The sequence below is a fragment of the Triturus cristatus genome, chromosome 12 (assembly GCF_964204655.1).
Source record: "Triturus cristatus chromosome 12, aTriCri1.1, whole genome shotgun sequence".
Taxonomy (NCBI): domain Eukaryota; kingdom Metazoa; phylum Chordata; class Amphibia; order Caudata; family Salamandridae; genus Triturus; species Triturus cristatus.
Genome location: NC_140595.1, coordinates 157,396,560 through 157,419,178, shown reverse-complemented (window position 1 = coordinate 157,419,178; position 22,619 = coordinate 157,396,560). Strand labels below are relative to the sequence as shown.

Sequence of the window (22,619 nt, the reverse complement as noted above, 5' to 3'; positions counted from 1 at the left end):
AAAACATGTTCTACATGCAGACACCAAACACGATTAATAGTCTAACTAATCCAAATAAGAAATTGTGAGTGAGATCGAGAAAAAATGACGTCCGTACACAAGAAGAAATAAAAAACAAAAGATGTGTTCCGAAAAAGCAGAGCTGCAGTCACCAAAGAAGCTGGATGCTAAAAAGAAACTAAATAAATTATTTAAAAGAGTCTAAATAGTGAAAAGAGTGCAGCTTTGCAAATAGCATGCAGTCAGAAAAAGAGCTTCAAGACAAAGAAAAAAGAAATTCCACAAAAAGCAGATGAAACTTAAAAAGGAAAGAGTACTTAGTCCACGCTCCACGGAAAAGCAAAACACACCTAAAGAAACCAGAAACCAACAGCAAATAAGACGCTACACCCAATGAAAAGGTAGGAAATCAGACTGAGAAGCAGACTCACAAATATTAAGTAGAGGCGGTCTTTAATTTCCCTTTGACAATTTATTTTTAATTATAAGAGTTGTAGGCGAAACCTAAAAATGTGAGAAATCTCTGTCAGGGATGCACCAGCATTGTGCTCTAAAACATAAACTCCAAAGGAATAGGATGCTTGGTTATGTGATGTATTCTCTTAATCAGGGCCTCAAGGTCAATCATTTTATTGCAAGAATAACCAGGAATTTTATTTGTACACACACATGCACCAATTACAAGCCAGAAAGCATGATATTTACACACAAATGGACACGAAAATATACTTTTACATTTTCACTGTAACATGGCATACACACTTACACACAGTGATATTTATACCTATACTATTACCTTAAAAGTGGTTTTATATTCTGGCCCCATTCCATCGAGAGTTGTCCTAGTTGGAAGTGTCTCATACCGGTTTAGTGTTGATGCACTGTAGACACAAATCAACAGAAACAAAGGTTGGTCGCTTGGGAAGAGACTGCTTCGATTAGACAACATCCGATATAGATAGAGAAAGGTGGGTTGATCTTCAAGCGGAACATGCTTTTTTCTGCAACAGGTTGCATAATTATTTACATTATCAATGGCACATTAGTCTCACGGAGTATTTACAATGCAGACATTTAACAAAGGCAGAAGAGGGATTTGGTTTTATTTGGGTCATGAAGGTGGGGTCCAACAGGTCTTGGGTCTGAAAAAGGCAAATGGCTATTGGACATAGATGTAAATGGTCCTGGGTGGAACTTTGTCCAGTGTCTGTGGCTAATGGAATTACAATATTATGTAATACTATAGATAACCAGAACTGACAAAGCCAATTGGTCTGGTGTTGACTACTAGCCATTTGGCTTTGTAAATTATTGTTTTGGATTGCAATGTTTTTTGTAAAACTTTATTGTTGGGTGAACTAATGCAAATAAGTCAATATTTAAAAAGCATAGCCTAAAAGAAAAAAATATTTGTGTGGTCTCAAAAAGGACACACTGACATAGTAGCCCCTGGAACTGAAGGGAACTACTTCGTGTGCAGATGTGCTTGTGAAAGAGCAGTATGCCATTACTCACAGTGAAATTAGCCAATGGCTGAAGTGGAATGACTCACTGCCTCATGCTGGGTCCTATAGTGTGTATAATGAAAATGTGAGCAACACAACTATAAACCAATGGATGAAGAGGGCTGGCTGTAAGTAAGCACACTATAAATATAGTTTAAGTAAAATAAAAAAATCTTGGCTAATGCCAGACCTAAAAAATTTTGACGAATGTGCTTTACGGGTACGATTATGACGAAAATAAATAAATACCTTCTGCTATGGATACACCATTGGCCATGACAATAAAAAAACACTAGCCACAGAATGTTTAACCTCTGAGAATGTTACCTCTTCATATGTATGTATACGTGTAACTTACAGAGCACTAACTAAGACAAAAAGTTTTGAAGAACTGTACAGAATGGTGGATATATAGCGAATGTTATAGAAAAATATGTACAGGCTAAGCCTAGATACTGTACTACGTGCACTGGATTACAGTGGAGGGTTAATGGCACATGGATGAGGCTTACAGCCATGACAGGGACAGTAAATTGCAGACATGTTGGAAGAACGGGACAATGTAGGCTGTCAGCACCAGATGTGCAGAATTTCTAGTAGGTATTGAAGAAGACGGACTGGATTTATGCTTCAACGTTTGTACCTACCTGGATATGAAAAGGTCAGGTTCATATCTGAGGAAAGCCAAGAGCTGAACTGTGTTGTCATGAAGGGTTTTATTTAGTTCTGTGCTGTCGCTGCAAACAAGAAGTATAGAGTCTTAACATACAACAAAGGTAGGTGTATGAGAGAGGAACACAGGCTAAACAGTGCAATTAAGTGATACAAAAGAGCAAAGAGAAATAATTAAAGGGATACAAAATGCTAAAGAGAGTGTAAATAATATCTGCCAATGGTTATTTCCAAATTTTACACCTGATTTACACTTTGCTGCACAAACTGAAGCATAGCTCTTACAATTAGACTTTGCAACGATTTTAACCTATGATGACCGCCTCACTCCATGTCACACCGATCAGTGTTTTCAGTCCTATGCTTTCAAGTAAAATTGAGTGCATTCTGGATGCTGTAGCCTTGGTTTGATTCTATTGAGTTAATCAGATCTACAGACCTGAATGCAATTATTTATGGGTTGAAAGCCCAGGACTGACAACAGTGTCCTTGATGACATGCAGTTAGATGGTGAGCCTATTTTAACCACATTGTTTTGTAACCCATTTTATGAGCAGCAGGTTTCTGGTGGAAAACTAGGTCTCTGAATCTGATGACAGAACTGTTTGCACTCACCTTATCAATGATTCAGTGCTGAAAACAACCATTTTTAGAACTGCATTAAAATAAGGCATGGCAAACTCATGAAAACAAAGGGAATTTTAAAGCAGGAGGGAAACAGGGAAAATATAGAGATGGATAAATTAGAGATTTGAAACAGAAAAGGAGGTGGGAGTGGAACAAGAGGACATGTGGGGAGATAGTAAGGCATGGAAATGTAAGCTAAGAAATTAAGATAATCCCAGAAGTGGCTGGAATCAAGCTCTCAAGAGTATGCTTTGAAGGATGACCTTGGGCTGAACTTCAGATACTTCTGAACTTGACAGCGATCATGAGTCCAACTCACCCTAGGGGCTCCATCACATACTAAGAGAAAGCTGACCCCTCTCCTCCTTATAGAGTAAGTGGGTGGGGTATGCTGAACCACCTTGTGGTTTATAGCTCCAGGGGCATTGTGGAGACTGCAAACGTTAAAACCTCTTTAAAGATCCTGATGCTACTGGACAAGTTATCACATTTTCCAGTGTAGACCGCATATAAAGTAGAGGCTGGACCCAAAGAGCTCATATTTACAAAGAGATTGGGAATCAGGACTAAGGTATTATCTTGTTTTAGCTTGAAACAAACTCTGAAACCCATTTTTACAAGCATTATTCATACATAGTAAAGATCCTTCCTGAAATTGACCTACCTGTTTGCCATGAGCTTGATCTGAATGCGGTTTAAGAGGGCTGAACAGCTGAACTCAAAATCAAGAAGAAAGGTCACCTATAAAAGTGGAAAAAATTAGCTATTATTAGGAAGGGCAAAGGTAAGGGATTACTTGTCAGAGGAGTAACAAATTTTTGAATTACCCTTTCCAAGCACACCTGTTGTATTCTAAATTTCATGAAGGATTTAAATGTGCAAAGAACTGTAATGGGATGGAATTTTCGATATGTCTTCTGTATGCCAGACCATAATGTGAGATAGCAATTTATACTTTTATTATTTAAAAAATTAGAAAATACCAGCAAAAATAAATAAATAAAAAACTACCAGGTGTTGAAAGTAACAGCTTTCATGTGATCCAAAATTAAAACCCATTGCCAATGATGTATAATTTATTTAGATAACATCTTAGAAACTGCTTGATACTTCATTTCATATTGTAATGATCCCTTTTAGTACATTTTAGATAAGTTTAAAACAACATTATAATTGTTTGATAGAACTTCAACAAACTGAATTGAACTAAACCAATGAAAAAAGTAACCAAATCTGGCTGGAAATTGATGCCAACAATATGGGTGTTGACAACAAGAATACCTAATGCAGGGAATGTTATGGGGCCTTTCTGAATAGTATTGAAATCTCAATAATTATATTTGATGACATTTGTAGTGTGGACTAGACAGGGGTTAAGACAGTTTGTAGAAACTTGCACTACTACTTAAACATTCATCCCTTCTAAAGGTGGTTTACAAAATGAAAAAGAATTGTAATTAATGAAAGATAAGTGTGAATTTTATTGATTTTCCATGTAAATCCTCTTTCTCGCTGTTCTGTCTCAATATGAAGCCAGTTTTCTGTGGGGTGTCAGCAAAGGTAAGAGGAAATGAAAAAAATATACCTGAGAATCTAGAGAAACTTAAAATACTAAAGACAACTTACTCAAGGATCTGTCTCTATTTAGCTGTGGTCTTTTGTGCACCCTGCGCTGAAAAAAATGACATATTACAGTTTCTACTGATGCCTAATTACAACAAGCAAATATGCAAGTTAATGTATGTGTTTAATGGTAGTTACACTATAAAATGCTCTAGAAAGTGCTGTAGTGAGTGGAAAAATAGTTAACCCTGATGAGAGGGGAGAGAACTTTTACTATTCTGAACACTAAAGAAGTGAAGAATTAACATATTGCTTGACAAAAAAACTAAATGCAACCCAATGACCCATAAGCACCAACATGTTTAACAAAAGGTTCTTGTTGGACATGATCAGCTCTCACCTTTGCTTGAGATCTGAAGACAGGGTAACTTATGCTGCAGGACCTTGTGATATTGGTTAAGGCTGTGCATTCAACTTTTTGCTGTGGATCCCCCTGTGAAATAACACAAACTGTCAATTGAGTAGACATTGGCAAGTAGGTATAACGTGGATGAGTGGATGCCAATGGACTCCTATTACATTTATAGATTAAACCAAAAGATAAAAAAGTTTTAAAAAATACAAAGAAAATGTCACAGTAATACTGGTTGAAAAATCAGTCTCAATAGTACACAGTGGAGGTTTCACCTCTAAGCTGCTTTTTATCTCCGTTTTGACTGCAGAATATACTTCACCGATTGCTGCTTCTTGGAGGCTTGCATGCAATTATTTGAGGAAAGGGTTACCCTTGTTTCTGAGAAAAATATAGATAGAGTTCATGTATTCAGATTCAGTTCTGGATGGGGTCGGATCTGGTTCTTGAATAGAACTTTGTATGAAAACATCTGTATTCCTTAAACTTTGCTGTAATAAGAATTGTTTTGGAATTGTTATATAGCTTGGACATACTTTTGAAGTAATTGATGATTTTTTTTTATTTACAGGTCTAAATTCATATGTCAAAAAGACAAAATGCCAGCTCAAGATTTAAGGTTTTTATTTTTGCCATGACTTAAAAATACTGATCATGTCAGTAAAATGCTGGCTAGTTGCTAACTCTAGCTGGGTACAACCAAAAATTGAATGGTGCGGAAGATGCATGCGCTTCTTCTGCCTGTGCCATTTCAAGTTTGCGAGTGCTTTGGTTTCCACTGCAGCACCGATTACAAGCTGTACACAGGGATGTGGAATTCCTATAGCCCGACGCCCAGGACATATTGTTTGGGGTCAAGGGCAACACGTTTTCATGTGTATTTTGTCCTTGGGACAAGTAGGCTCAAGCCCCTGGAGCAAAAACCCTTTGGCTGCCAGTTTAGAGTACCACATTATGGATCCGGTAAAGGCATTGCCTGCAGGTAAGGCAATATTTTTGTCCATATGCTAATGCAGTTCAAACTTGTATTTATGGTTCATTAATTGAATGCCTTTATTAGGGTGAGCATTCTAAATAAACATTGTAAGCTCTGACTCCATTTCTAACCGTGGTTCCAGTATACGAATGTGTACACACGTTTTTAACGTTTATCAATATGAGGCTATGTATAATGCTCCCAGAATGCTCTCTGATTTGATGCAAATATTTGCAGAAGCTTGAAAGCAAGATTGATGATTCTTTGCTTCCAAAATAAAATGTTCTTAAAAATATGAAAGCAGGCAGGAAAAAAACATTTTGCTAAACTACTGTGTAATTTCAGGTACCATTTCTTTGCAGCATCATTTAGTAACGTGTTGATGCATGCTAGTATTTGCCAAACATATTCATAATGGAAAATCAGGGTAGCCAGCTTTGATAAGATTATGGGAAACAAAAATAAACAAGCATTGGCAAAGCCCGTAGGTCTGAAATTGGTGGTCAGCCTTTTAGTTTTGTCAATGTGTGACTTGTTTTGGCATGGTTTTTGTAAAACCTTATTGGTGTGGGAGCTACCAGGCCCTCACCATTATAACAAACATTGGCAAAAGTAAATGTTTTGGGGCTCAAAAAGCACACACTGCCACAGTAGTTACTGGCACTGAACGAAACTACTTTGTGTGCCAATATGCTCTTGAAAGAGCAGAATGTTGTCACTCAGTGAAGCCAGCCAATGCAGAGAGAAAGGGACAGAATTTTAATAAACGCAAAAGGTCATGGTCAACGCCAGACCAAATTAGGGGCCCAATTATTAAAGAAAGTCTCAAAAGTGCACCCATGGTATGTGTCCTTGCATTAAGTCCAGCTATACAGCTTTCGTGTATTCCCAAGAATTTACATAAGTAGGACAAGAATTTACATAAGTAGGGCAATAAATAGTACTCCTAGAAAATATTTGTGAATTGCATTTTAGCATGAGCAAATATGCATGCGTGGACTTGCTCATGCGAAAATCTTAGTGTTTGCAAGTTTACTTTCCCTCCAACCACTTTTTTTCCCTACTCTGGAAGAAGTTTTACATCTGCCATTGTCAGGAGTAAATTTCCAACATTTCTCAGTATGGGAAAAGATGAGTAAAGTTGTTGAAGACCCTTAAAACATGCAAGTTAGTATATTTGCACAGACTCAAAAGGGCATTCTAATCCTGGAACTATTGCTTACCACTACCTTCAGGTCCAGTATGTAGATCTGCGGAAACATAGTAGCATAAGGGGATTGCAAGTGTCCAAACACTACTATGGAATGAGCCCTGGTGTAATCAGAGAGGCTATATCAGAGCTCTTATATAATGATATTACTGTCATAATTTGTCACCGCACTACATGACATCAAAGGGGCAAGTGGATTTTGTTACAGGACAAGTAGAGTTATGAAGCAACCTGCCCCATGGACAAGTAGATATTGGATTAAATTCCACACCCCTGTGTACATTTTCAACATTTAATTTTTCCATATTTTTTTTAAACAGTGTTTTTTTCTTTCCTATCGTGCTGGGAGCACCTACAACAAACTAAGTGACCCCATGGTGTAAGAAATAACTGATAGAAGAAAATGCCTGTGGTTTTTAGTTAAAAATAATAAAAATGTAAAAAACCTTTGGATAGCTTCTTGAAGTGTGCCTTAATATATACCATAACAACCTAGGTGGACCATTTATACTACACACCATAAACAGATGAGGAACAAGAGCGAAGGCATAAAATGTACCTTGACAGACATGCTGGAAAAGTGGAGATTTTTAGTAAACCAAAGCTTCAGGCTGGTGTTGTAGGCATTTTCTTTTCTGTTTTCGAGGAGGACGTCTAGGCTTACTTTCTTTTTACCACTCTGGACGATGTACGGCTTATGTCTAGAAAGTATTAAAGGGAAAATGTAATGGTAAATGCATTTATAGATATGTCATCTATTAGTACTACATATAAGCCGACCCTGCTCTACCCCATTCTAATCCTCGTTGTGCACACAATGTTAATCGTTCTATAATGTCTCTGATATGTGCATTGCTCATTGCTTCCTGCCCGGTTTCACGCCATCTAAAGTGATGTGAAAAAGGACGGAAAACCATGTTAAGAGTTTATTTGTTTTACAGATTAGTTCATATCTGAAATTCATCCTGTCCTCATCAGGCTTTAAAAGTAGATGAACCTAACCTAATGGGACAAATGACAATTTTTTTTTACTTTGTCATTATTTATTAAACAACAAACTGTGTGCTTGTTAGGGATTGGTGGTGACAAGCTGAAGGTCAGATGTGTTCAAAAATGTAATCTTGGAGAATTTCCATATGGGGTCCTTAAGGTTTCTTATCAATGTGTAACTGAAAATAGCATAAATTATATTCTACATGTTTGAATATATTAGCTGCTACTTTGCTGCAGGGCTTTGGCTAGGAATGTGGTAACAGCAATAGGACATAATTGATTCCATTGTTGGGATTATAAAGCAGTATATAAATGACAGCAGAATTCCATTACCACCCAATTTCTGTTCACACTGGTATTTTCCTTGGAGGGGTGAACGGCTTAGTCAACAGAGCATCCATCCATTATTGGTATGTCCATTCATCTGTACCCCCAATTGCCATCTGTTCACCTACCTGACCTGCACATATTTCCATCCATTCACCCTTCCCACTTGTTTATTTATCTACAAACCAATGGATCAGTCCATTTATCTATCATTATATCTCTATTTCTTTATATCTGTCTTCCTGTCTATTTCTTTTCCTGCTTCTCTGCACCTGCTTATATTGCAACACACCTTGTGCACCAAGCTGGTCTCAACCTACTGAAATGATCTATTCACAACTGTGTGAAAACAAGCCATGGCTGAAGCTTTCTTCCAAATTAACCATGCTTCCTAATGGTTTGAATCGATGCAAAGGGAGCTATGCAATCTGAACCTCATCATTTGAGGACTTCTTGCTACATTTTTCCTCCAGACACAGGGTGGAGACTTCCTCTCTCATTGACTATGGGGCCAAATAAAATGGAGAGATGCAACTTGCCAATAGCTTTCCAATTATTTAAGTCCTTGTATAACTGAACATGATCTAATTAGTAATATTTTGAAGTTCATCATCTGAACAACACTGTACTTGCACAATATACATTGTGTAGCGGTCTGGGTAAAATTTAAATTTAATTGCGCTTGAGGGTGCATTATATGCTGGCAGTACCTGTTACAGGTCTTAGAGAGATTGGGGTTCGGCCCAAAATATTGCAGTTGGTTTCTCCTGCTCTATAGCAGCCAGTCAGGGATGGTAAAGGCAGGGCTCTAAGTGGGCCAGGTATCACCGGTGCTGAGTACTGGCAGTTTTTTAAAAGGGGCCTCGAAATGGGTCTCTATCGGGCTCTGTTTTGTGCCCTGACACAGGGGGGGCCGTTTTTTTCCGGACTGCAGTGACAGCAACACATCGATGTGCCCTACTCACACTGCTCACTTCTCACTATTGGAGAAGTTACGGCATGACGTCATGTCAGGTGAGCGTTGTAGGGGGAAGGGAAATCCTATAAAGAAAGACATTTTCTCTCTGGATTCCCTTCTCTTTTTGAAACTCAGGAGTAGCAACATTGTTGTGGTGTCACCAGGGCTTTAAGTGGAAGCTTTTTCAGTATTGTATACAAGCTATAGTTGCTGCTTATTTATCTTGCGCAACTAACAACCATTGACAAAGCAAATAGTCCTGACTTGTTGTAGATATGATGTTACTTGTGGAATCATATATCTGGATGCAATGAAAGAAACAGCAAAATACAAGTCGAGCAGCACACTATGCTAAGCACAGATTTTAGTTTACATGTTTTTAAGCCATGCCTTTAATTACATTGGCCACGCCCCTTTGAGAGACCCCCCAGTTTTTGCATCCCACTTAAAGCCCTGGGTAAAGGTTAATGGAATATCTGTAAGCGAGTTTCTCCTTGCGGAGGATGCCACAAGGCTGCCTTCTTTCACCTTTGTTGCTCTCTCTGTGCCTAGAGCCGTTGGCATGCTGTCTGAGACTCTGCTCAGATGCCTCTGACTTCCAGGAAGTAAGGGGTGTACCAGAAAAAGTATCACTGTACGCAGACACCATTTTACTGTATTTAACAAAACTGGTGATCTCCTTGCCAGTGGTACTGTTGATATTTTACACATTCGGACGCTATGCAGGCTACAAAAGTAACTGGAAGAAGTCGGTATTGTAGAAGATGGGGGATTGGCCTCCGACAGCAGAACTCCTTCCGGAGGTTACGGTTTACAAAGACTTTTTTAAGATACCTGCTTATTGAAAGTACTCAATGCCAGACTAGGTTCCTGGATCTGAACCTCGAGGTGGTCTATTAATGGTTCCAGAGTGATGTCGCTCGATGGCATCACCTCCTCTTGTTGATTCTGGGTAGAGCCATCTTATTTAAAATGATCACGCTACCCAAATTCTTATATGTCCTCCAAAACCCTCCCTGGCTGGTGCCCTATTTAATAAAATTAAAGGTACCCTGTGTATCCTTCTTTGGGTTGACAGGACCCCCCAGGTAGCACTCCGTACCCTGCATAGATCACTCTGTAAGGACAGAATTGCCCTGCCGTTCCTCAGAGTGTTCCACTGGGGGCTCACTTACAGGCAGTAAATGAGTGGGGCTATGTACCAAGGGATGATTCGGCAACAAGGGCAGAGAGGCATCTGATGGAGAAGCAATCTCATATACATTATATTTATGGGGTATCCTCCAGACACCCCTTACTGAAATCAGCGAAGACCGCTTGGGATAAGGCTACAACCTATGTAGACTGGAAAACAAATAACCTAGAAAGACTTCTTGTAGGTGGGAGACCGATTATGTGAACTGAGGAGTCTGATTAAGATGTCAGCCTAGTACCTCATTGGTATCTCAACCCTAGGGGACATAGGAGGTAGGAAAGGTATAAAGTCTTTTTGCGAACTACAGGAGGAGTAGGATCTGCAGGCCTCAACATTTTAAATACCTACGACTCCACCATGCTCTACATGCGAAGAATATACTCTGGGCAGAACTGGAGGACAATAGTCCCTTGGATGGCATGATACTCTTGGAGGAGTTGACCTCCAAGGCTATCTCCCTTACCTTTCACACCCTGATCAATAACAGACCGACAACCTTCATTCCCTTACAACTAAGTGGGAAATAGATGTGGGCCCCTTACAGGACATGTACTGGGAAGCGGCCCTGAAGCAACTTAGGGAGATTGCGATAAAATCGAGCCTGAGGTTCATACAAGTTAAGGTCCTTCAAAGAATTTATTATCACAGACACCAACTGTTTAAAATGGTAATAGCAAGCTCTCCCAAATGCCTAGGATGTGGGGAGGATATGGGCTCATACTTCCACATGCTCTGGGATTGCCCCCTTACAACCATATTGGAAGTTGGTAACTTCGAAATAGATCTCCATATTGGAAGTACAGGTCCCTTGCACCCCTCGCTTTGCAATGTTGGGGATCCCTGGTGATGTGGAATTGCCTAGGAAAAACACTCTAGGCTTGGGATGGGGCGTTCCAACCCTCCACCCATCCCTGAGCCAATGGGTCACTGGTATGAAATATTATATGGAGGCGGAAAGAGTGGTATACACAGCCAAAGGTTCCCCAAAAACATTCTTTAAGGTGAAAGGGCCCTGGTGGATCCACTACAGCCTATATTGGAACACTAAAGATCGGCTGACTAATCCAGTCGGAGATCAGACTCCCCGAGATGGGATAACCCCGACACTCTGTAGATTCATGGGCAGACGGTTTCCAGGGACCAAGTGGTAGGCACTAATTGTTGGCACTGATTGATATCATTGTTCAAATCACTCTTTGGCGTTTGGGGGTTACCTCATTTAGCTTGTCTTTTGTACTCCTGTAACCTATGTTCAGATTGTATGCAGCACTGTGGTGAATTTTTGTCGGTATGGCTATATTTGAAAAAACCAATGCAAATAATTTTTTTGAGTGCGTTATATGTTAGCAGAAAGTGCTTTATTTATGTTTATGTTCCTGAGTCTGTAGTGCTGCTATGATAAAATTAAGTAAGTATCAATACTGGAGGTAGATGATCTGTTATAACCTGCATTTTATCCTTGAGTTCTGCATTTTGTCATTTGGTCGTGGCTGCCTTCATGGGCGGCTAGGATATCATGGTGTTAAGCGGCTCCTATGTTCTATGTGTGATGTTTTTGGCCCAAAATGGAAGAAGAAAAGAGTAAGAATTGAGGTGTAAAACAATTCTACCAGTAAGAAGGCAAACAAACTACAGGGGAATCAGCATTTTGCAATGAGGAAGTGGTGAAAGTTGTGTGGGTGAATATGGGTGACAGTCTAAAGAAATGAGGTACCAGGTCAAGCTCCACAAGGGTTGCCCATTGTTTTTTGCAAATATATATCATGTACAAATATTTCAATATACATCATGTACAAATATTTTAATATACATCATGTACAAATATTTTGTACACTGGAAGAATAGAGATAAGCAACCCAGAAGAATTCATCACAATAATAGAGAAAGACAGTTAAGACTGCAGTTGTGGTCAAAAGAGGTAGTAACACAGCAAACCCAATATCTTAGGAGCATTGGAAATGCAAGAGTGTAAGAATGGTGATGGCAATTAGGTATGGCTCGTTTCAGTAATCTGGAATGCGCATGTCCTTTAGTGTCTTTCTGTCACTGGTGTTATATCATGGTTCCTTTTTGCAAAGAGGAATGTCTATGGAAAGTGTGGTTCTCCATTCTGTCAGTGCTTAATTTGTACTGGTCCAAGTGGTGACAACTGGCACTCATTTTCGGGGAATGGGACTTTATCGACTTTGAGGCAGATCAATGAAAAGCAGAAAACAGAAAAAGAGGAAGGAAGAGAAGGATATGAAAGCAGTAATAAAGGGAGAATGCAGGGCTGAGAAAACCCTGCAAAAATGAGATAAAGAGAGAGAAAGTGCAGTGTGGTGGTGGATGAAAGAGGCATGAGGTGGAATCAGTCTGTGCTGCCTTACTATTTGACAACCACACCATTCATCAGCATTGATGGTGGCCTCCCCAAAAAACTGAGCCTTTCTTCTTATTTGTGTGTTAAATAATAAGCTCAGTGTGCTGACTGGGAGTGTGCTGTGTAGATGTGTCTGTACTGAGACGTGTTCTTTTTGGGTTCTTTATCCTGTCAGTGGCTGTGAGAGGTACTATAGGACTGATGCAGTGGGGCATGTGTGGGACAAGTCTTATTTGTCACTTCTTCCCATTTAAGGCTTCAAACTGACTTATGGTGTGGAACCAGTTTTTATCCTCCTTGGCTACTAACACTATATCAGACATGCTGAAGCAAAATAATGGTCACAAGTGCAAGAACTGTCTCTCTTCCCCTGTCCACCTTGTCCACCCAGCCACCTCTCCTTCACCCCTCATAGCATTACTTACCTGTTTCCCACAATGTCCATGCTCGCCTGCAGAACCAAATCAGGGACGCATTCTTCATCATCCCCACAGTCTTTAAAGAATGGGACCTGAAATAGAAGGAGATTAAAAACCCTCTGAAAGGAGGTGGACACTTCATTGACGTTCTGATAGCTGCCTTGTCCTTTGAACACATGCCCTGTTAATGAAGGTGGACACAGAACTGATGCTATGAGAGCTGTCTTGACTGAGATCTTGTCAATTAAGATGCTGCCCGGAAAAGTACCCCTATATTTAAATAATATAAGCCCATTATCAATGGGGAGTGTGACTTGCAGCACAGGAACCATAAAAACTCTCTAAAGGAAGAGTGTCTCAGGGCGAGAAGCTCATGCGGTGTGTTGTCTTTACATTGCATGGCACCAACACTTTAGCCAGAGCATATTCTAAAGTGCTGACGGTGAGGTATAAAAGTGCGGCTATAGGAATAAGGCACTTTGTTTTGTCTGTCACTACTTGTAAAGATATTAGTGAGGGGCTTTCCTCCAGGGTGTAATATGGAACAAAAATACAACTGAGGAGCTAGTGGACTGTGGGGCCTGTAGGTCTTGCTGTAGACAGTTTATTTTGTTACATACTGCCATTACCTGTACATCTCAACATAGAGCTTTAAAGTTGAAAGTTAACTCCTTGGGCATCTGAAATTAGGATTAGACTGACTCATCAGGTGAGTAGATTTACACCCTGGAGCCACCAGTCAAGTAGGAAAAGTAGCCTTAACTGAACATATCTGGTCATAGTCTGGCATATTACGGCATTTCGCTTAGACGAGAGTATGAATAGTGCGGTTTTCAGGAGTTTCCTCAAAATTAGGTGGTTGGGTTCGATCTCAAGAAGTGGTAGAGGAAATTCCATTCTTGAGTTTTCCACCCAAGAAACTTGCTGAACGTATCGTTTGTTCGAACAAACATTGATGAATTTAGCAAGAGGACAAAGACCATAGATTTCAAGTCGGGTGCAGCGTTGGGCAGGTTTGAACAGGAATTTTGTTCCTTTTTCAAAGAAAGCCTTCATGGGTGGTGCAGACCAACTTGAATTTAACAGTGACTTAACCTGGTAATCATTGGCGAGCTTTCTTAGGAGGCCTGATATACTCATTTACGAATTCTATGGTATATTCTGGATGCCTGGCTTTATAGTGTTTGTATCCTGGTAATGATCGCTTGGAGAGGCCAGTGTAGATGCATTTGCAATAGTCCAGGAGAGATATGGAGAGGGCTCGCCTCAGTTCCACCTGATCGTCTGAATTAAATGTGAAGGCAAGGCTCCTGGTTTTTGTAATTGATGAAGGATTGGTTCAATGCCTGAGGACCAGTCAAATGGAACTGAGAGAGCTCCACTTTTTCTCTTTGCAATCATCCTTCGTACTATTCAATTGTAGACACCATTCTTTATCTAGTCAGCTGTGATCCACACTTCTGGTAACTTTAGCAGTGCTTGTATTGCTATCAGACTAGAAATGGATTGTTTGTCATCTGATTATACTTATACATTTATTTGGTACTGCTCGAGAAGTTGTGCCAGACCCATACAAGCCTGCACATAGATGATGCACAAGAGGAACAATAGAGGTGAACAAGGGGAACACTGCAGGATACTGAAGTGAATGGCATTTTGCTTTTTGGACTATGGTTGTAGAGGAAGGTTTTAACTAAGAGAGAGCAAAAACCACTGTTGCTTCTCAGTTTTCTAGTCTGTCAAATGATTTGTGTTACTCAGCAGTGTCATAATCTCTGGAAAAGGCAACAAATATGAGGTTGTTTTCTGATATGTAATGAGTAGTGCAGATCCTCCTACATATCTGCTGTAGCTATTTCAGTGTCTCTTGCAGGTTTGAACGCAGATTTGTAGCTGTGCAGGTAATGGTTTACTTCCACAGAGTCTTGGGTCTACCACAACACTTAGGATCTTGCTTAGGTATACAAGCTAAAAATGGGCCTGTATTTTAAAAGGAACTTGGGTCAGGGTTTGGCTCCTGAAGCTGTCTGGTTGTGATAGCAGGTTTAGAGTGTTAGGTGCGACATCTGAACTGAGGAATTGATGGTGTTTATAGCCTGAAGTGCAAGCAAAAGGGAAAATTGTTTAGGGCATGAGGCTGACCACAAGTACATTGGCGTACTAGATGCTTTTAGTTCGGCAGATAGCTTTAGTGTGAGAAGGTGGTTCTGACCAACTAATCCGGCGAGATTTTTCACTTTTTGATCACCTGTTTTTTTTTTTTTTTACCTATTACTGTGGGAGAGCCTCATAACCTGTGACTCGCCCACACCCCAGGTAAAATGGACTGCGCGTGTTTATCGCCAGTGCCTGCCTTTTAAGATAAGGCTGCTGCGACGCAGCAAGGGTAAAAGGGTCTTGACTGGTTGCATGTGAACATGTGTGCACGTGTGAGGGCTGAGCACGGGAGACTCCTGTCGTGTACAGATCAGGAACTGTGCCCACGTAGCCTGGCACAGAAGGGACTCTGCAGGGTTGGATATTGACCTGGGATAGGTCTCATAATGTTGGTGTACACAGATAGGGAAGGTCAGTGTGCTCTACTGTCTGCTCTGCAGTGACTCTCCATTATACACTATAGGTAAAACTGCCTTAGAGTGCAGCTCCGCTTACCCTTGGTCTAAAAACACTAGGGTCATACCAATGTACAGCGTATCCTGTCTGAAAAGAACAATGCTGTAAAGTCCCAAGTCATATCTGTACAGCTTATGGGTCATCCAGGAATGTCATGATTCTCTGGCTCAGCTCAGGATCAGAGCCTAGGCTTTTTGTCACCCTGCTGGGTTGAGATAATTACTTTTCTCTCCAGCAGCAGGAACAAAGTCATACCCCCACAAAGGGAGCAATTAACCATGATTAGGTCAGCTCCTGGGGAGGAAGGGGTGGGTGGACTGCTCTGCATCAATCAGCCAGCTGTTATCGTGTGTCAGGAAGAAGGCCGACCCCAGCCCACTAGACAAAGGGTGGAGCCCAGACCCTGGAGCCAAACCAGTAGGGGGGCTCCGCTGACGTTTTGCTGGGTAGGCCCTGGCAGTGATGTCAGTGAGGGGTGGAGCTGAGATTTCCAGAGCACATGTGGCAAGTGACTCCTGGGTGATGCCATCTTGAAGTATCCCAGAAGGCTGTTCAGGAAGGTGGATACAGAGGCGGAGAGGTGATGTGGCCCTTCAGGATAGGCCAGGGGTGCATCCCTGCAGGAAACTCCAGTCCCCACTTAAAAGGTCTTGTGCAGGGAGGAGAGCTCTGTCTCTTAATTGTGCTTTTCTGCTGGACACTGGGACTGGAGGCTGACTCCATGGACAGTTGGAAGGAAGACCCCCCTGACTGCCATCTGGAATAAGGACTCTTTCTCTGATTGACCCCAGGACCAGTGGGGCACTCCTCCAGGACCAAGGACACTGGTCCCCTAACACCCCCTGAGGATCAGTTGGGAGGAAAGGCTGGGCATCTGCGCATGAAAGAAGAGATCCCACAGAAAGTGCTCCAAGAGGCTAGGGCGTGCCACCAGGAGCAAAACAAGGCAAATATCACCCGAATCAGACCAACGGGGCCAGAGTTATGGCCGTTTGAAGCTGAGTTACCTTTCACTTTTTCCGAGCTGGCACAAAGTGCGTGGGGCTCTGCCGCTGTAATTAATCTTGCCTCCGGGGTGGGACTGGGCCCGGAGGCTGCCCCAAGATCAGGAAAAATATGGGGAAGCGCTGTCGTGATTTCTCTGCGAGAAGTGGGTAGGGGCCCAGGACCCCTTACCTGTATCTGAGAAGATAAATGGCAAGGGAGTGCAATCGCACTCCCCCTCAAAGGTGGAAGGGGGCCCAGGACCCCATCCCTGGACCCTGGAAAGAAGGAGGAGGTGAGGGAGTGCCGTCACTCTCCCCTCACAAGAGCAAAGGGGCCCAGACCCCAACCCACGGCCTCGAGAAGCAAAGGTAAGGGGGAGTGCCATCACGCTCCCCCCCAACGGTGGCAGGCCTGTCTCCCCTACCTTTGCCCACCACATAGCTGGACACCCTGTCCCTGGAACAGGAGAAATAACAACACTATCTCAACTGGTGTAATTCATGGAAGACAGTTAGACATGCATGTCAAATACATTGCAGCAAAGGAGGAAGACTCTTGGGAACAACATTTTGTTTGAAAGGTGCACTGGGCATCGTATATTTTAAAGCATAATCAAGTACAGTTGTAGCAGCACGGTAAGCAAAGAATTGCATAAAAACAACCCGAAATTGAACTTGGTGCTTAATTGTGTAAGTGACACAACAAGTGGCGACGCAAGTGACAATGTGTATTCAGTGGAAAACGGCGCAGAGTGAGATTGGTGACTTAATATATACAGTGAATAGTGGTGGTTCCGATAGTGTAATACATTTGAAATTTAAGGCAATTGTTTGATGGAACCACAACGTATGGTGCGCTATTATTTGCGCTGAGCAGTCGACGACGTTTCGATCCTCTAACTCAGGATCATCTTCAGGGCCGGGTTGTTGGATTTAAAGCGGTGCTGTACAAGGGGGAAGAGAAGGAGGGGCATCAGGAAGAGGGGTGGGTGTAGCGCATGCAGATCAGCAATGGGTGAGTGTGGGTATTGTGGGGGACGGGGGAAAAGGGAGGGAAAAAAAGGGGGGGTTGTGAGAGGTGGATAGTTAGCGCAAGGAAGGAAGGAGGGGGGGAAAGGTGCAAGGGTAGGAACATTGCAAGGGTGAGAAAGGCAGGAGTAACTACCTGGAAAGGACACGGTCCTGTGTCCAAATCAGTCGGATGGTAGTCAGGGTGCTAAGGACTCCAGATAGGATGTCCTGTGGAGAGGAGGAGGGCGTGAGTATGGAAAACAATGGGTGTGCATCAGTGGGAAATGCACGCAGGTAGCGAGAAAATACCTGGAAAAACACGCCGGGACGCGTGTTGAAGTGGATGCCGAGTGAGAGTGAGGCATCAGTCAGTGGAGCGGGCGAGAATTCAACCTGTCATCAAAGCACCGCAGTTCGGTGTCGAAGGAGGGCTGGGGGAAAAAGGAGAAAGGAAGCCGGTCAGCGACTGTCCAGAGAGCAGCGACACCAGCGTGCTCTAGGGGGAGCTGGGAAAGGGTAACGAAGGAGAGGAGGAAAAGTCAAAAAGAGCCGTATTACCTGTGAGTACACGCCAAGAAGCGTGTATGAGAGCTGAGTGACAGACAGGTAACGGCAAGTAACGATGGCGGGAAAAGAATTAGCCCGTCCAGGGGGAACTGCGAATCGGTATCGGAGGGGAAGAGCTGGAGAAGAGAGGGAAAATAATCAGAGGCTAATCAAATGACAGTGGTGACTAGGGGAGGCGGAAGGCAAGCGCAGAGCAAGGACTTACTTCTAATTCAGGAGTTAATCCGATCGTGAGGGGGTGCCGGTGCTGGTGACTCTCCGCTGCGAATGAGGGCAGGTAGACGAGCTGAGAGCGCACGGCGGTGTATTAAAGGGACACGCCGTGTTTACAGGTCATGTGACCGTGGGCCGATGACAAGAATGGTAAAGCCTCGTGATAGGTGTAGGTGCTGTGTGGGGATGGGAGAAGGGTGGGGAAAAGTATTAGGAGAGGAGCAAGGGGAACAACTAAACTGCATAGGTAACAACTAGAGCAAATGTGTATGGTGTAATCGTAATCACTATATAAAGGAACACGAAGTTTAGAAGAACTCATGGTAATGCACAGATGTCATGATTCGGTCGATTGGAAAGAGGTTGGAGGAGGGGAAAAACCGGGGGAAAAAACGCGGATAAAATCATGTGGGGAGGCCTATATTGAATATCACATGAAAACAATAGACCGATAAGACAAGGTATTTACTGACCAGGTATGTGAACGTTGGAGGTTAAGATCATGAGGGGGGACCAATATTACAAGTATCGCATGTAAGCACTAAAACCGAATAATCACGGATAACAAGGTTTTCAGTGTGAGACTCAGGCAGGGAAGTAGCTAGGGGGGATGAAGAGAAGGCTAACAAGGTCGCAACAATTGAAAGTGAAACAAGGACTCAGGAAGGATGAGCGATGGAAAAAGGTTACAATTCCGCTCGGGCCTGCTATTGTGGAGTTAAAGGGATAGTTAGAGTGCGATAGTACTGTTCCACTCGTCTATGGCGTTCAGGCCTGTATGAACAGAGTCACAGATAGTCATCCATTTGCATTCGAATTTATTAAGCAATGCTTTCATGTTGCCGCATCTGATCGGAAGTGTGGGTTGGTCTATCACTTGCCAGGAAATGTCTGTTTCGCAGTGATTCTTTTGAATGTAATGTGCGACCAGGAGGCAGTGAGTACTTTGCAATTGATGCGATTTTTGTGTTGGATTATTCTTTGTTTGATCATTTGCGTAGTTTGTCCAATGTAGATCAGGCCGCAGGGACAGCGGATGACATAGATGACATTTTGGGATCTGCAGTTTGTGAGGGTTTTCAGTTTGTAGGTACGGTTGTTAGTTGTGAAGTCTTCAGTATTGACTGTGAGATCACAGACGATACATGCTTGGCATTTGTAATGACCAATAGCAGGGGGTAGGCCCCAGGCGGCCGTGATCGTCTGTCTGCCTGGTGTTTCCGTTGGCCATGTAATGGCATGGACAAGATGTGTGGCTAAATTGCTGCCTCGTTGGTATGAGAAAAGAGGAGCTTCTCTGAATGTTTCGAACGGTTGTAGCAGCTGCCAATTGCGTTTAATGATCTTGTTGACTTTGTTGCTGCAGGGGCTGGTTTGGAAACAAAGGCGATCCTGATCAAGGTTTTTTTGGGTTGTGGTGTGAGAAGATGTTCACGGTGACAGTGCCAAGCTCTTTTCCGAGCTCTGGTGACAAGACGTTTAGGGTAGCCTCTGTCAAGTAGTTTTTGGATAAGGATGTCAGATTCTCTAAAGTAATCTTTCCGCCATTTGCAGTTCCTGTGGATTCTGAGGAATTGACCAAAGGGGAGGCCATCTCTGAGGCCTCGCGGGTGGTTGCTGGAATATTGCAGTAGGGTGTTTCTTTCAGTTGGTTTCCGGTATAGGCATGTACCGATTTTATTGTCTTCTGCGTGTATCGTGATGTCCAGAAAGGGGAGGTCATTGGATTTAGATTCGTGGGTGAATTTCAGGTGGGTTTGAGAGTGGTTAAGCCAATCGATGAAGGGGTTCAGGCTAAGGGTGGAGCCCTTCAATAATAGAAGTATATCATTGATGTATCGACGCCAAAGGGTAATATGGTCGATGAATGGGTTCTTTGTAGTGAGGATGTGTGTTTTCTCCAGATGGTGGACAAAGAGAATGGCAAAGTTGGGAGCGAAGCAAGCTCCCATGGAGACGCCCTTGACTTGGAGGTAGAAGGTATCGTGATATGGAAAGTAGTTGTTTTCTAAGGCGATGTGGAGGAGATCCAAGATGAATTCCATGGGTATAAGGGTGGGTCTGGAACAGGCATGGAAGAAAGGACTGCCGGCTCCCATGACCGTATGGAGTAGTGTGGTTCACACAGCGTGCAGGCTTGGGGCAGCCTGGTGTGGGCTCCTGAGGCTGTCCTGCAATGAGAGACCATGCGGGGGGCCCAAGTTGCGCAGCCCCAACGGAAGGGGCATAATACAAAGAAAAAAAGGGAAAATTGAAGGAAGACGCGGGTCTTCCCAGTGTAGCAGGAGAACCGCTGCTAAAAATGCATAAGGCAGCGCAAGGAGCGCCCCATAATGCCCGGTGGGGCCTGACCCCTTTTTCAAAGAAAAACTCTTGTTTTGGCTTTGTGGTGGCCCCAGGAGAACGGGGTCTTCACCAACTTGTGGCAAAAGTTCAGGGAGAGCTACAGGAGCAGCGTAGTCTCCCCCCAAAAGATTCCCAGAGTCCCTAACCTAAGTTGGGTGGGAATCAAAAAGGATAACTCCTCAAGGGTTGTGCAGGAGTTTCAAGCTCTCCTCAAGCTGGAGCTTTTGCTTTATAGTGGGTAGCCTTGTGCTCTCTAGGGGTAAGTCTATGACTACAGTGCTTGTGGCCTGAAGTGTATCGACACCCTCTAGGGGTGAAAGGTAGTAAGTGCATGTTTATGTAATTATAAAGGTGATGCGTCTGTTAGGGACTATAGGGCTGATTACGATGGCTGAAGGAACAACCGCCGACAGTCAGGATCTTAGCGGGCGGAGTCCACATCTCAGATCCCAATGGTGCAGCAGTTGGAGTTGCGGCCCTAAATAGCGGTAATGCGGAGTCAGGCACCACTGGTGGTGCTGCAAGGCGGCGGCATGTGCTGCGGCCATTCACATTGGCCACAGCATGCCACGGTTATGGCAGCTTTGCAACCGCCAGCCCAGTGGTCACATCGAAAAGCATCAGTCGCATCGCGCCTGCTTTCTGGGTGGTCTCCTGACCACCGCAATAGTGGTCAGCGATCCGACTGACCACCATTGTAATCAGCCCCTATGTCTAAAGTACAAATCCCCCTAGAAGTGAAGGTCTGTAATTGCAGTGTTGTGATTATAGGGGTCATGGTATAATTGCATTTCCCATGTTCCAAGTTTATTAAGAACTACCAAATCACGTAGACAAGCATATACATTATTCTTGCAAATACTTTAAGTAATGAGATTGACAGCTATTTGTGATCAAAGTTTGAATGTGCTATTGCTAGCATTAAGTGCTCTCAGCCATGTTTTTATGTCATTATTGCATTTATTCCTATGATGAGGTGCTTGTTGAGATAATGAGGTTGACAACCACTTGCTTTGGTGCCAGTATTCTGTGCTCTTACTCCAAGTTATCTTCAATCCTTCCATTTAGGGACAAGTTAATGTCTAGACATGTGATTTGTGGAATCAGACCCCTGTTTGGGAGGGGCAAGGATGTTTACACAATGTAATTAAGAAGTATTTCCATCAGCTTGTGTATATTTGTAAACTGCTGCATAGTAATGAGTAGTGTGTGTGTAAGTTTTTATTCCTTTTTCAAAAGAAAAAAGCACATACCGGTGGAAAATCATTTATTGATTATTATTATTGTTTATCTGTGAATGTTGATTACTAGCCACAGCACCTCTGTTGAATAGACCTTGGACTGCTCTACTTTGCTACCCAATGAGAGTCAAGCGCTACAATGGGGTTTGTGGATCTCAGTGGAGGAGAAATGTAGATCCATTTCTTGTGCAGGCCACACAACGAATTACTTATTTTCAAACACTTAGCATCTGTTTGGTCTCTGGGGTCTGTAAGCCGATGGAACCGTTAGAGCTTCAGGTGGCAAGGTGTGTGGGTATGGAGATGGTTTTTAGTTGCTATAGACTCAAGGATTGTTTAGGTTTTGGATTCGAAGACGCAGGAAAGTCTGTGTTTGTATGCCTTTAGTGATGCCTTTGTCTGTATGTCATGGTGTCAGTTTTG

At 42.7% G+C, this 22,619-nt stretch overlaps 1 protein-coding gene across 4 annotated transcripts in view; it reads right to left on the bottom strand.

Moving 5' to 3' along the window:
* The window catches only part of ITGA10 (integrin subunit alpha 10), a 307,154-nt gene that overhangs the window by 35,607 nt on the left and 248,928 nt on the right, over positions 1-22,619 (bottom strand). For all 4 annotated transcript variants that reach the window (XM_085637685.1, XM_085637688.1, XM_085637687.1 and 1 more), the window contains 6 exons: positions 13,226-13,311; positions 7,525-7,666; positions 4,768-4,860; positions 3,469-3,545; positions 2,153-2,242; positions 797-881 (listed from right to left, as the gene is read on the bottom strand). In XM_085637685.1, coding sequence (XP_085493811.1) covers positions 797-881; positions 2,153-2,242; positions 3,469-3,545; positions 4,768-4,860; positions 7,525-7,666; positions 13,226-13,311 — 573 coding nt within the window. The remainder of the gene's footprint in view (positions 1-796; positions 882-2,152; positions 2,243-3,468; positions 3,546-4,767; positions 4,861-7,524; positions 7,667-13,225; positions 13,312-22,619) is intronic.